Source organism: Pyxicephalus adspersus, chromosome 7 (genome assembly GCF_032062135.1).
Source record: "Pyxicephalus adspersus chromosome 7, UCB_Pads_2.0, whole genome shotgun sequence".
Taxonomy (NCBI): domain Eukaryota; kingdom Metazoa; phylum Chordata; class Amphibia; order Anura; family Pyxicephalidae; genus Pyxicephalus; species Pyxicephalus adspersus.
The window spans coordinates 9,581,358-9,597,160 of record NC_092864.1 but is presented as its reverse complement, the minus strand read 5'-3'; the positions used below and the strand labels follow the sequence as shown (position 1 = coordinate 9,597,160).

The window sequence follows — 15,803 nt, the reverse complement described above, 5'->3', positions numbered from 1 at the left end:
AAGAGGGGGTGTGCCTTATCTTAGAGAAGGGGTTTCTAACCCAAGAGGGGGTGTGCCTTATCTTAGAGAAGGTGTTTCTAACCAAAGAAGGTGTGCCTTATCTTGGAGAAGGGGTTTCTAACCCAAGAAGGGGTGTGCCTTATCTTAGAGAAGGGGTTTCTAACCGAAAAGGGGTGTGCCTTATCTTAGAGGAGGTGTGTCCAACCCAAGAGGGGGCGTGCCTTATCTTAGAGAAGGTGTTTCTAACCAAAAAGGGGTGTGCCTTATCTTAGAGAAGGTGTGTCCAACCCAAGAGGGGGTGTGCCTTATCTTAGAGAAGGTGTTTCTAACCAATGAGGGGGTGTGTCTTATCTTAGGGAAGGTGTGTCCAACCCAAGACGGGGTGTGCCTTATCCTGGATGGGATGTGTCTGATACCAGAGGGGGTGTGTCTTATCTAGAGGGGGTGTGTCTGACCAGGCCTGTTATACTATCAAATGTACTGGGAAGTGTGGTCAGATGCTGATGATGCTTAGCCCCCAGGATAATTATTAAATATTCTGCACAACTACCAATACAGAAAATTGAAGATAAAGTCTATAAAAATAGTTCAACGTCTATATTACCAAATACCCAGCTCAATGATTTAAGCTTGGCGTTACTACTTGCTTAGGAGCAAGTCATATTGGCTCATTACACACCAAAGGTGAAAACTTAGGAGGTTCCCTGCAAAAAAAAAAACCTAATTATTAATATAAAGTGTCAAGGACAGACTGGTGATACAAAGATCTTAAAAATAAATGTAAAACAAAGTCATCAATGTATCTGTGCTTTGAATAAGTCACCAATTGCCCAATAAGCAATCACAAGGAGACTACAATGCCACCTGCTGGTGCTTTATGTAACTGCATCATATAGAGTGGCTTGTTCTATTCAAATACTGTATGCAGTGGTAATTACAATTACAATCAGCTGATAGCGTTTTAATAACTGGACTGCAGTTGCTTTCTTGCAGGAAAGATTCATGTGGCATTGGGGTTTGGTATTTCAATGGCTTCTTTCCTTACCCATGTAATTTAGGACCAGATCCAAGTCCGTAGCACTACTGCATTTCTCCTCATTATATCCAATATGTACAAACCAGATTAAAAAGCACTTTTAGGGACAGTGCTCCAGACAGGTACAGTCCACCCTTTCAACAGCTCCATGAATTGAGGGGTCATCTGCCAGGGTTAGAATGGTGCCCCTGGGTAACCCTTTCCCTGTGGCAATGCCAGAGACTTCCCCTGGTGACAAAGCCCGATTCCATATAGCAAAGCCAGCCAAACGTCCGACAAAGGCCTCCGAGCTGTCAAATCCACCGCCCAATGTGTCTTGCTCTTGTCCAAGAACCAGAGATCCTCCAGGTGGGATCTCATAACCCTTCTGGAACCGAGATCCAGTGGATGTCAGTCTACGGTCAACATAGAACCAGTACTTGCCTTGGATGGAGGACCAGATGAAACAGGTGTGATGCCATTTTCCATCAATCATTGGCACCAGTGGTAGTTCTCGGAACGCCGGGTCACCAATGACAAAATGGAACGAGTCGTAGGTGGCACCGTTCCTGCCATGGAGGACTAACTTGTTGTCGTTATCTTCTGTGGCATAGGAAAGGATGGTGCCCAGGTAACTGGCACTGGTTCTGACCCAGCTGCAGATGGACAGTTCATGCAGTGGTTCCCTCAAGCCTTTGGGGAAGGTGACATAGTTCTCCGTTGATGAATTAGGGAAAATCAGCATGGAATTCACATTGCAAACTGCAACAAAACACAAAACTGTCATTAAAGAACAACAAATACAGGCAATGTTCAAGTGATAACTAATAGAAATAACAAATAAAAACATAGAAAAGACAGAGCAATTGATATTTTCTCAGAGAAGTTTGCACTGATGGCCCACAACAAGCAGAAACAGTCCCTATCATTTCAAAGAGTACCTGTGCTAAAGGAAAGGCTTTGGTTAGAATGGGGAATAATCAGAACATTTGCTTTTTGCAGCTTTCCAGGGCTCTGTTTTTTATATTTGTTTTTTTATTTATTATTTCCTGTGATGATCACCAGGCAGGAAGTAAAGGGGAAAAGGAACAAAGACAGAAAACAAAAACTGACTGACCTAAACTGACCTAAAAGAAATGTGATTTTTATTAGTAGAAAAGCTGGTCACCTGTTGGCATTCTGCAGAGAAGTACACTTGTGCTCCCTGTGGTCTCTCTGCAGAGGTCCAACAAACCTCCTGCCAAGTCAGAGCTATCACACTTCAGTGCTTCCTTCTGATTAGAGAGCTGTAATTGATATGGGGGTGTGCCAGTCCTCTTCAGAGAGGTCACTGCTTCCATACCAAGAAAAAGAGTCCTTCTCTGCAGTATGCTAGACGCAAACTGACTTTTCTGGCTCTGCTGGGGCTGCTTTTAAAGGAAAACCAATCTTAAGACATGGAATGTATGTAGCTGAACTGAAAGTTCAGGAGGGGTTTAAAACGTTAAAGCAGATATTGGATATCTGCTTTATAAAAAAATATATAAAATATATAAAAACTCTACAAGACTGGAGAAGATAGACTATCATAGGAGAACCTATCCAGCAAACCTGAAATGGATCTGGTCCAGAATTGAAAAGAATTGCTATTAGTAGTTGGTAAATGTTTCCAATTCACGACCAGATCTATTTCAGGTTTGCTGGATCACTCAGGTTCCCCTATGATAGTCTATCTTCTCCAGTCGTGGTGAGCTTTATTTATTAAGGCCCATAGAGTCACTTTACTCCTGACATCTGAATGAGGGAGGACTTACTGGTTCCTGGGACTTTTGTGGTCTTCTCTTCAAGTTTTGGAGCTACAGTGGTCTGTGGGGGTTTCCTAGTAGACAGAAGGGGTCTTACCATCTCTCCCGGTGGTCTGGTGTCCCTGACCACAGTGCTACGTTGAGCTGATATCTGTATAATATTATTAGCGACAGTTACGAGCGATAGTTGATCTTTAGAGAAGCCGCTCTGTTGAGTGGGCTCTGGTGCCATTGTAACGGGTGGCACATTTGTAGTTTGGACATCAGACATCTTCTCTTCTGGTGGACCTAGTTTCCTGGTTACCTCACCGTGTTGGGCTGCCATGGGTTCTACTTTGTTTTTGCTGGGTATAAGCAATAGCTGCTCCTCGTGGAGCTTCTTTCTTTGGTTGTGCTTGGTCTGTAGCTTCAGCAGTCGTTGTTGGACAGTTATCGGCCCGGGATCATTTTGTGGGGTCTCTGGCTGTTTATCTTCAGGAGTTCTATTGATCTCAGGAGCCATCAAGGAGTTCGGTGGTAGAATTTCATTTTGTTGCATGTTCTGCAGCTGGTTTTCTAGCTCAGCAATTTTTTTGCCCTGATTTTCTACAGACTCTCGAAAGACCTCCATCCCTTTCTGCAGGTCGCTCTTGTCCTTCACTAATTGGTATATCATCCTTTTCTGTTTGCTCAGCATGGATGTGAAGTTGGTCATCGCCATATCCTGGGCTTTGTGTTCCTTGTTGATCTGCTTGTTCCTCTCAGCCAAGGCTCCCTCCAGTGCAGAGATCTTTAAGTCCAATTTTTTGGTTTTCTTCTGGACTTTTTTTAGCCAGAACTTTACCCCATTCAACTCCTGTTGAGTCATATCGCTTGATGCATTTAGAGCTTCTGCCAATGACCGTTGCTGGTTTGAAATGTGGTTGAAGCGAGCATCGATGTTATAAGAGATGTTGTAGTTTTCGGCAATGCCCTGTAAACGGTTCAACGTCATATCTTGGAAACGTCGAAACTGCAACACAAGAGACAGAATTGTTATGCCAAAAACTCTATAACATCTAAAATCCATTCCAAGTCTTCCCATACAAGAATGGCACATGGTGGTAACAGCAGACAGTTAAAATTTATTGATACCGGGGACGGACATAGGAAGGTGCAAAGTGTGCTACTTCACAAGAGTCCCTGGATACTCCCTAGCCAACAGGGACCCCAGTCAGTTCCAAATCATTTATACACAGGGACCCAGTCTTGGCTACATCTGCCACTGACTGAAACCCAAGGTTATAAATTGGCTGTCCTAATGACAAAGGTAAAGATGCCAACAGCCATGAGATGTAACTCAACCGATCTGACTACTAGATATTGGAACAATAATGATTCCATGGTTTAGGCAATCTTGTAGCTGTTTCTATAAAACTGAAGTTGTGAGTTGTCATTTTGTGCCTCTCCCTCTCTCTGCACTGAATGGACTAAACATGAAAACTCCAACAAGCCCTGCAGTTCTGCTTAGGGCCCTTTTAGCAGACTCTGATACCCAAGCTAGATCAAGTCCAACCACCGCCTAGTGCAGCCTATCTCAATGTTTTTACTCCTGAGGAACCCCTAAACCTTTGGGGAAAATGCCTCCTAAATACTGTAGGTACCCAATGGAAAGAATGCCCAACCACCACCATCACAATGATGGCTGGAATACTAGCTTTATAGACAACTAAAAACATCATTAGCTCAAAACATCATCCATGCTGCTGGCTCTACCAAGTGTTGTTGACCCCAAAACTATACAGTCATCAAAAAATTGGAGGTCAATCAGTTATCAATTTAAGGAACCCCTAGCAACCTCTGGAGGCGTGTTTCCCAACCAGGGTTCCTCCAGAGGTTGCTGGGGGTTCCTTGAGCTTTTACCTCTCAGGTACCACTGACACCAATGATCTTTTTGGCAATCTTTAAGGATGGCATTCTTTCCAATGGCCAGCAGTGTATGTATCATTCTTACTATTGACCACCGTGCTAATAAACTGTGAGCTGTGGATAAAGTAATTATAAAAGGGGTTCCCTGAAGACCTGAAAGTTATTTCAAGGTTCCCATATGTTAGAAAGTGTTGAGACCACTGCTCTAGAGGAACCCTGGTTGAGTGTGGTTGCTCAACTATATATGGGCAGATAAGTGTTTTTAGACCCCAATCGCCATTTATTGGAGCCTTTTCTGTAATATTGTTCCTTTCCCTCCCATCATATCTTATCCGTTCCAAAGAACACAGAGTGGGTTTTACTGGGGGGGCAATGCAAGTTTTCTTGAACCATGTCTGTATTAGCACTCAGACAACATCCTTGCACAGAGATTAAAGAAGTTAAAAGTAAAGAAATGATGGGAATAAAATTTGTCAACTTGCATTTTTTAGATGGCTACAGATCATCTTTAGGTTTATTTTACCTTTAAATAACTATTTTATGACAATTTAAATTGCCAACAACTATTTCTCCAAGATGACAGCAGAGTGGTAGTAAACTATCATGGGTGTGTGGGGGGGGGGGGGGGGGGTGGCAGCAAAACTATCACTAAGGTGCCATGGTTCTTACAATGGCAGTACAGCAAGGAATTGCATATAATCATTTAGAATTTAGAAGCTCTCCTAGACTGGATAAGATAGACTATTATGGGTGAGCCTGAGGTCTAGGATAGAAAACTAACTAATATCAATGCATTTTGGGAAACTCATGGGATTTGTGCTAGCAGAGTGATTCTCCATGGGCCCATAAAATCCAAATCCCTCAACACCTTTTTTAATGATACAAGTTTTGGCTTTAGATAAAGAACCCTTTAGGACATAAACGGAAGTTGCCATTGCTAAAGTCATCACAAAGTCAGAGGTCACCTGACATTTAAAAGTTTATGACCTGGTAGCTGTCTGACCTCCCATACTATCTTCCAGCATTGCAGTGTGCATTGTGTGAGGTCAATCAATGCAAAACAGCAGCTGTTAGACTTTAGGTGACCTCTGATCCACAAAAAGCAGTAAAAGTAAAAGTAAGTAAGTAAGAATATAAATCAAATAATAATATTTCATAGGTCAGCCAGCAAAATAAAATAAATATTCAAATTCTGGCATTGGGACAGGTTCTCTTTGAAGGAAACCAACAACTAATCTCATCAATAAAATCCAGAGAATACCAGTGAAAACTGCTTGTCAAAAAATCAGTAAATCCAACCGGATTTGTATTCATCTTCCTTATAAAATAAAGCTCAGTCCTTCTCCCTACCACCATCCAAGTTGTTTTTTGGTCCATGACGCCGTCCAATGGCCAAAAGGGAACATCGGGAGGGGTAAAGCAAAGGCTGACTTTTACAGAAAAATTCAGGATGTGCATATAACTTCAAATGTCTCCAGGAATCTATTGTAATCATAACCTTAACAATAAACTCTCTAATTGGGTATTTTTGTTTCTATTTGAATTCTTGTCCTTAAGCCAAAAATGTATTAATTAGGTTTATTAGTATGAAACACCCAAAACCCCTTTTATATTTTGTGCTCTCACTTTGTAAAGATTTGTCTTCACTTCCTGTTTTAAAACACAACAGGAAGTGTGAAGAAATCTCTCCAAAAGGAATTTTTTTTCAGTCATTACTGGATCTGTCCTCATCGGACAATTCCTGCTCCATTCTTCAATTTTGAACTTCTCATCACTTTTATTAACAGTAACAATGGTCCCCAGGACAATTAGAGAGGGGTAAATCTCCCCAGTTTAGAAGAACTTAACAAAGCTGGTAATCCTTTCTACACCTCAAAGTTTTTAGGTATTAGCTATACCTTAACGAGGAACTAAACTGAAAATGGCAAAAAACAAAAAAGAACACTAACCTTCAATCCCGCAGGGCAGTCCGATCCATCTGGGGGTGTCTTGCATCGGGTCCTGCATCGTCCTGACATTTGCCCCGGAACCGGGGCTCCGGGCGCTGCCATCTTCTGCTCTTTTTCCGTGCTATTCTTCCTACGTTACCCGACCCAGGTGCGAGATCAGGTGACGTAGGATGAAAAAAAAATTTGCCTATCTCAATGCGCATGCGGGAGATTGACAAATTTTTATGTTAGTGGGAAAAGGCTCCTTCTGCACATGCCCAAGATGCTCAGGCATACACACGACCCAAGAGCCTCCCGGGATGCCTGACGTAGGTATCCCAGTAGGCTTTGTGCTCCCATTCACAATTAGGGGGCTTCTCCCTTTTTTATTTAAAAAAAAAGAGTGTTACACATACATAAAATTTCTGTAAAGTGAAATACCGGTATCTTATTTTTTAGGTAGGCTTTAGGCATCACAGGAATGGTTTTACCACCAGACGTGACCATGCTTGGTCCAAGTTCCACCACAAAACACTGACCAATCCTCACCTGTTCCTCCAACCTCCGGAACCTCTCGAAAAATGGCTTCCTCTGCTCCAGCACCCGCCGCTGTTCCATTAAAATGCCCTGTAGGCAGAAAGCAGCCAAGAACAAGAACCTGAAGAAGTGTCCTCCAGCCATCATGGTTGTCCTACCACCTACAAGATCTGAATCTTCTTATATGGACTTTCTTATTCCTCACTTTGCATTCTTCTCTTTATCCTTTCCAATAAGTTATTTTCCAAGGTTTATTCCTTTTTATTGTCCCTTTATGTCTCCTCACATGCAGATTCTGTGCTTCTCTTTCACTCTGAACCTTTCTTCTTCTGATTCTTCTCTCTGATTCCCCCCCTCCACCCCTCCACAAATAGATGGGTTTTGCAGGCGCACAGACTATTCCCAATGAGCCAATTATAGACGCCAGAAGAAGCGTCTTGTATGCCCGGGCTCCAGAAAAAAAAAGTGATATTTATGGGACGGGAAAGTGACGAGGTCAGGCTTATTTTAAGTCTTTTTACAGATACCAGGAGATCCTCTTTCAACGGCGCAGCTTTTACAGGGTCCTGGATAGCATGGGGAGTCTGATGAATATATAAACACAATGGATGGGTGAAAAATGTGCAGAGAATGTTACAATGGGCATTTTTACTCTATTAATAAATCTGCTGGGGAAAAGGCAGCCAATGCAAAAAAAAGAAAATCGTAATATCCTCTTAGATTGTAAGCTCTTCGGGGCAGGGTTCTCTCCTCCTCCTGTGTCACTGTCTGTATCTGTCTGTCATTTGCAACCCTTATTTAATGTACAGCGATGCATAATATGTTGGCGCTATATAAATCCTGTTTAATAATAATATAGGAAATGTATCAGTTTTCTTGGATTGATACTTGTTGAAAGTGATGTCATACATTTGTTACTATTTATATAATATCTTTGCTTTCCAAAAATATTTAAAGCGGGACTTTCTTTGAATTTAATTGTATCTTTACCATCCATGTATAAACCAAGCTTATTGAGTCCTGCACTGTCTTTGCTTACCTCCTTTTCCCAAAGCTGGCACCTTGCCATTTGCACCATGCACTGGTTTCCAACCAGAATCTGTGCATATGACATCTGGTGGCAGTGGGTGGTATTACTACTGCTCACCGTCACCCCTATTCATACCTTATGGAGCTGCAACAGGGACCAAAGTTCTGCATTTTTTTTATAACATTATTTATGTTCATTTTTTAATTTTCATATTACAACAATATAAAAAGGAACAGAAAAAAGAACATAACATATACATAAACAAGGGTAGTAGTGGACAATCCTCAGGGGTTACAACATCAATACACAGCCAAGAACATAGTCATGGGTAAAGAAAACAATCCAACAGGTGTACATGTTTTACAATGAAGGAAACTTACAAGAACGACAAACCCAAAGATCATAGCAGAGAATATAAATTGATTGGTTATCTAACAAAACTGCAATTTCAAACAGTCGCTATTAGTGTGAGGGTTAGGAGCTAAACAAATGAGCTAAGTTGCATTGAAGTCCTTGGTCTACATTTTCCAGCTACTGCAAAATGACAGTTAATTTAGATGAGCTCACTGTGTTGCATCCATACTGTGATAAAGCTTGTTTTCTGATTTAAAAAAAAAAAGGAAATCTAGGCAATTGTCTAGGGTCCCCATCTTCTATAGGGCCCTAACCCACGCCAGGGCTCAAAGTTACAGATTGGCAGGATGTGCAGGAAGATGGAATGTTGTACATTTAGGGCCCATATTACATATTTCCCCAGGACCCCCTTAATTTTATTCCTGTCCCTGATGTTCCTATACATGTGACTGTAAAGCTGCCTAATGTAATTTTATTTGTTTGTCATTTGCAACACCTATTTAATGTACAGTGCTGCATAAAATGTTGGTGCTATATAAATCCTGTTTATTATTATTATTATTATTATTATTAATAATAATAATAATAATAATATTAATAACAATAAAAACACAGCTCAAAAACAAATTCACATGCCATAGATTTTTCAATATATTTAATGTATGAATCCAGAAATGACTTTAGTTTCATTGAATTGGCTCTGTTTCTTGTGATACAGGAATCGGAATAGACAACTTTACCAACAACAAATGTTAACACAGCATATTATTATTAATCTTTATTTACATCGATGTTTGGCATTTTCTTTGATAAATGTAGCGTTATTTTCATGAAACTTTCATTTGCCTTCTTTTTATTCATACATTTTCTTTTTTTACAGAAATATGAGTTCCTCATAAAGAAGTTGTTTAAATGACCCTAATGTATTTTGCTACAGAAACATTACAGAAATTGTGAAACAAACATATCCTGAATATTTTGGTATTAAACTGGGGGACCAAGATAAGTATTTGGCTCCCCATATGGTATGCAAACCTTGTGTAGAGTGTCTACGTCAGTGGAAAAATGGAAAACTGAAAAGTTTGAAATTTGGTGTACTTATGGTATGGCCAGAGCCCAAAAATTATCATAATGATTGTTATTTTTGTGATGTGACTGTAAAAGGTTTCAATCATTACAAGGGAAACAAGTGGAAGTACCCTGATTTGGAATCAGCAAGACGACCTGTGCCGCATGGTGCTGATGTTCCCATACCAATGTTCAGTACACTCCCTTATATTTCTGTATCCCACATGGAGGATATACAGGGAGTGTAATCCAGGAGTTAGCAGTGGAAGTGAATATGAAGGAAGTGTTTCATCAAAGCAGCAGTTCTCTCAAGAAGAGCTCAATGATTTATTACGTGACCTAAGTTTGTCAAAACAAGCATGTGAACTTTTAGCATCCAGGCTAAAAGAAAAGAAATGTCTGAGACCGGAAGTTAAAATAACGGACAAGAGAGGTGACGCTCCGACCATATTTCAGTGAAGATGGAGACTTTGTGTACTGTTGTAACATCCCTGGACTTCTATGGCATATGGGAGGACCAGAATACCGAGCAGAAGACTGGCGGCTTTTCATGATCAGTTCCACTCCAAGCATAATGGCAACTGCTATGCATCAATAACAATTGGTCACTCAACAAAACCTAAAGAAGATTATGAAAATATCTAAATGGTCTTACAAAACCTTTGCTATCATGAACACCAATGGTCCAAATGTGTTGATTTAAACATGGTGAACCTCATACTTGGACAGCAAAGTAGATACACAAAGTACCCATGTTTCATCTGCTTGTGGGATGGTAGAGCAAAGCGGGATCACTGGAAAAAAGTGACATGGCTTCCAAGGGAAAACATGAAAAAAGGTGCAGCCAACATCATTAACCAGCCAATGGTTGACAAATAAAAAATCATTCTCCCTCCACTACACATAAAGTTGGGATTAATGAAGCAATTTGTTAGAGCTCTGAACAAGGACGGTGATTGCTTCAAACACATTTGTAGATTCTTCCCTGGATTGAGCACTGAAAAATTAAAAGCAGAAATCTTTGATGGACCCTAGATTCGGAAACTGATAAATGATTCAAATTTCACAAGTTACATGACTGATACTGAAGCTTCTGCCTGGCACAGCTATGTCATGGTTGTCAAGAACTTCTTGGGTAACCATAAAGCACAAAATTATGAAGAACTTGGGCAAAACTTGCTCTGAAACTCTAAAAATTTGGGTGCTACTTTGAACATAAAGGTACACTAACTCCATAGCCATTTGCAAAACTTTCCAGAAAACCTTGGTGATTTCAGTGAGGAACAAGGGGAGAGGTTCCATTAAGATATAAAGGTGATGGAAGAAAGGTATCAGGGCAGATAGGACAGACACATGATGGCAGACTACTGCTGGAGCCTTCAACGTGATTGTCCTGATCATCAGCATAAAAGGAAATCATACAAATAGAGTTTTTCAATGACTTCCTTGTGATTAGTTCTGTAAATATACTGAATATAGAATATATTGAGATTAAGAATTTTGTAAGTAATTTTTTATACATAGGCATATCTATTTTACTTTAATTAGTTTTCTATGAGGTTACATAACCTAAAATGACTTTATTCTGTTTGGCAAGAAAATGTTTGTTGACCAGTGTAATAATTTGCTTGGCTCAAGGAAAATTGAAATGAAATGTCGCCACCTAGTGGAAAAGCAAAATAATTATAACTAAAAAAATCATTAAAGCATACCTAAACCCAAAAATGTCACCTTACATAAAAGGATAGACAACTCTTTTGGTATGGTCAAAATTCTGTGTTTGTTTTTTTTTTTTAAAAAAGGGTGCCGCACTGCCCCCCAGTTGGCGTTCCAGAATGAATGGGAGCGCAAAGCCTCCTGGGATACCTACTTCTTGCATCCCGGAAGGCTCTTGGGTGCTCGAGCATCTCAGGCATGCGCAGAAGGAGCCTTTTCGTAAAAAGAGAAAAATTTGCCGATCTCACGCATGCACAGTGAGATTGTCAAGTTTTTTTCAACCTTCGTCACCCGATCTCGCGCCTCGGTCGTGTAACGTAGGATGAAGAACCAGGAGGAAGAGGCGAAGATGGCTCCGGCTCCGGGACCAATGTTGAGACAACGTGGGACCCAATGCAAGACACCCCTGGATGGACCAAACTGCCCAGCGGGATTGAAGGTAAGTGTATTTTTTTTTTGTTTTAGGCAATTTTCAGTTTAGTTCCTCTTTAAAGCTAAACTTCTAGATAAGTAAATATTGTCTTAAAACAAGAGCTGTGAGTATTATTCCCTAAATTGTGGCGTGCTTTGTGTATTTCTTCCAGATCTGTGCAGTAATCCAATGCGACATTCTGTGCAGGAGCTTCCTGTAATAAAGACCGGTTGCTGCTGTTCTCCTGCATTGTGCAGGGTGACTGGTCTGGTCTCCGCCCCTTCCTGTAGTGGGTGGAGCTGCAGAGAAATCTGCCCACATGTTGTCACATGTTCAAAGCAAGACCAGACACCTTCTTACAGAGCGGATTGTAAAGGAGAAGGGGCAAACTGTGCAATTGCTCATTGCTCCTACCCACTCCAGTGCATCGATTGACAGAATGGCAGGGGTGCAGGGAGCTGCAATGCCTCGGGCCCCATTTTTGCCAAAAACTGGTCTTCTGGTGCCAAACACTAAGCATGATCATTACTACAGCCTGGTGTTTTAGTGCATCACTGTGTATGCTTTTTCATGCGTTAACATGCAGTTTTTTTTTCCGCCATAGACCACAATACACAATATTGCATTAACTACATTACTGTGTGTTAGGGTGTGCCGCAACTCAAGCTGCAACACATGCGCCTTAGTGTATTGGGGGGTCATTTAAAGTAAGCTGCAGCTTCACACATGCAACGTGTATTGCGGTAACATGCGCATTACTTCAGCCTTAAAGTAAATCTGCATTTCCTACAGCTTTACGTTACACAGAAACGTCGCATTACTGCAACACACATTTACGTTTTCTGAATAGCAACCCCAGTACCCCAAGGAACCCCAGATCCGGCACGCATGTGTTGCAGCGCACCATGACGCTGTGTGGAACAAAATGCTGCATGTGTGTTTCTGGGCTGTTTGCTGAAGTGGCAGCCTTTAACGCAACGAACGTTAACATGTGAAAAAATGCATTACCGTGCAGAAACGCAAAAGACAAAACAGTGAATGGGCCCCCAGGATAGGGCCAGTCGGGTCAGACGTGTACACACAGTGCTGATGGGAAAGCAGCGTCTGCCTATGTAATAGACAAACACGGATGTACGGCAGACATGTGACTACAATACCATGTAATATAACCCCCATCATGTATGTGGCATGCAGAGGTGGGTCGGTGGGCAGACACGTGTGCCAGCATTGTGATGTCATGGCCGTCCCGGGCCTGAATGCCATTTATTCAGCCACAAATCTGCTGGCTCGGCAGCCTGGAGTTTGCAGCAGCTTAACAAAGAGCTGTGCTGGCAGCAGCCACAGAATCCTCCCGCCGAGCTCTCTGATCAGCACCCATCGGCCCATCCGGCCCTCCGCCAGGTAACCCTGACCCATCATATTTTATTTATAGGATTGTATGGAAGGTGAGCCAATATCTCATGTGTTCTATAGGATTCTGAGTATTGTGTCTGGGTAACACATCCAGGTATTTATTACCCCCCCCCCCATAGAGATCACATGACTCCCCCATAAATGCTTTCATTTTCTGCCTTCTTAGAAAGGACGGCACCATATTTATCCAGGCATCAGCCAGGATCACCTTCTACTTCCTGGATTAATATGCTGGCTCAGAGTTTTGTCAATCCTGGAGCCTGCGCTGTATGGGTACACATTGCAATTTGATCACTGGGAGGAGACTGAGGAAATGCTTGCTCCTGCCTGCAGCAGACTGATGACATCATCTCAGCCTAGACAAAGTCACTGGACCGGAGAACAGGGATTCATTAAGGGAAGAGGGAGCATTTCTAATAATCTGTACTGTTTCTGTATATTGTGACAGCTGAAAGTTGAAATCAGCCAGGCAATGGCACAGCTAATAGATGGGGGAGGAGCCACTTAGGTAAAATCCCAGGAAGAAGGGAGGGGCCACTTAAGGAGGATCCCAGGAAGAAGGGAGGGACTGATAGTGGACCTGTCAGTAACTTCACTGAATACATACCTGTCCATATGCAGCAACAGAATTATTCTTTATAAATGTTTAATGACTGAGATAAAACCATCCGTCTGCTGCAGGCAGGAGGAAGCATTTCCTCAGTCTCCTCTCCCCCAATGATCAGACTGTAACAGTGTAACTTTGCAAGCCGCTGCATTAGGGGCAGATCTGTGTCAGACATTTGTCAACACAGCCACCAAGATTTATATGATTGTGTCATCTCTGCACATTAGAGGCTGCAGCAAATCACAGCTCCATTTCCTGGCTGGAGGACATCCAGCATCATCTAGCCCCTCCCTCCGAAGCTTGACTGTCCCAGCCCCACCCCTTTCATTCATTGGATTTCATTTTAATCAATCAAGGAAGCTCAGTATCATAAGTAGGTGTGGCTATGCAAACACCTCTACCTTAGGACCGCCCAATCCTCTTCCACCAATCAAGGCATTTTAATATTTGCATAACTCCTCCCAGCAGCAGGACCCAGGGCACTTTATAAGGGTGCAGAAAAAGTGGCAGGAAGCTGTGTACAGCACTCTGCCTGTGTAAATGACAGCGGGTTATAGAGAATAGCTTCTTAGTATATGTTGTTTCTATCATTTGTTTAAAAAATAACCAATTGAAATCCCTCCTATTGTGTGCAGCTTCCTACCCCGTAGATTGTAAGCTGTTCGGGGCAGCATCCTCTCCTCCTGTCTGTAACTTGCAACCCCTATTTATTGTACAGCGCTGCATAATATGTTGGCGATATATAAATCTTGTTTATTGTTATTAAGAAGCAATCAGCCCGAGCAGTGCTGAGAAATCTCCAGGGTTATACCTCATTATGGCCACCAGAGGGCAGCCGCGTGACATAGGTCTAATACAGTACAGGATTCTATGGACGGAACACACTGCCCCCCAGCAGCCAATCAGAATTAATCTCTCATTGTTCTGGCTTCAGAGGTTGTGCAGTTATGATGATATAGAAGCCCATCTTTTGCCATAGCACGGGAAGCAATGTGGGGCCCAGTGATGGCACTTATTGTGGTGAAGATTATTGGTAATAAACTTAATAACTAGCAAAAATATGTTAATATGGAGATATACCTGTAGTACCTCTATTTCACCACTAGATGTCATTAGTCTTTTTGGTTGAATGATTCCTAATGTCAATCCTCTGACTACCTCTGAGCCCAGGCTGTCATGGCTCCACCCCCTAGGGGCCAGAATTATCACACACCCCGGGTACAGAGCAGTAGCGCACCCTGGGCATCATAATCACGACTGACAACCATCACACAAAGGTGTCATGTGAAATATGTCATGGCTTCTGATGTCATAACACACTAACATATGCATGCCAAGGTGCTGCCACCTGGTGGCCTGGGTATGTAAAAATAATTCCAGACAAAAAGTGATGGAAAATCCAAAATGTTTCTGTTGTCACTGTACCAGGAACTGAGATGAAATCTCCCATTGGGGACAATAGAACAGGAAATACATTTTGTAATGTAATATGGTTGGGGGGTTTCTGGTACATTCCCCATAGTCTATAATGGGAGTTTGTGTGCAGCTGCTGGGTTGGGCTCTGTTTTCTCCAGTCCTGCATTCATTGCTCCAATCTGTTCTGCTGTCCCCCCTTTCCCCGCCCACAATGGGCGGATACTGCGCTTTGATTGGCCAATAATTGCCGAGCGATGGATTAGAATAAAGAGATGAGACAGGTGTATGGAAGGGAGGAGCAGCGCGATTATTGGATGTTGGGTATTTGGGGGCGCGGCTTGAAGAGGAATTATGGGGTTGGGCGGGGCCATGTGTGAGCTAGGCGTGGCGGTGGGCGGTAATGTGTGTGTGTGTGGGGGGGGAGTTGAAAATAGGCGGAGTCTGAGATATGGTGGGAGGGTGTTATGGAAGGCGAGGCTGATAGTATACGAGAGTTATATTAATATAAAATATGGGCGTGGCTGAAGGTGTGCTGGGTGCGTGTTCTTAAAAGATCTGTTTGGGGAAAGGCGTAGAGTGGGCGGGGCTATTAGTATACGCGTTGTATCAGGTGGGGGGACCCACTATATTCTGGGG

The 15,803-nt window shown here is 42.2% G+C and overlaps 2 protein-coding genes across 3 annotated transcripts in view; one reads left to right on the top strand and one right to left on the bottom strand.

The window, feature by feature from the left end:
* Positions 1-9: 9 nt before the first annotated feature.
* On the bottom strand, positions 10-7,611 carry PTX4 (pentraxin 4). The gene is made up of 3 exons (XM_072416771.1): positions 7,164-7,611; positions 2,809-3,790; positions 10-1,777 (listed from the first exon to the last, which is right to left on the bottom strand). The coding sequence occupies exons 1-3, from the start codon at positions 7,296-7,298 to the stop codon at positions 1,137-1,139; spliced, it is 1,758 nt and encodes a 585-aa protein (XP_072272872.1). The 5' UTR covers positions 7,299-7,611; the 3' UTR covers positions 10-1,136.
* A 5,406-nt stretch (positions 7,612-13,017) lies between these two features.
* The window catches only part of SEC14L5 (SEC14 like lipid binding 5), a 46,229-nt gene continuing 43,443 nt past the window's right edge, over positions 13,018-15,803 (top strand). For both annotated transcript variants that reach the window (XM_072417408.1, XM_072417405.1), the window contains exon 1: positions 13,018-13,132. The gene's annotated coding sequence lies outside the window, so the exon portion shown is untranslated. The remainder of the gene's footprint in view (positions 13,133-15,803) is intronic.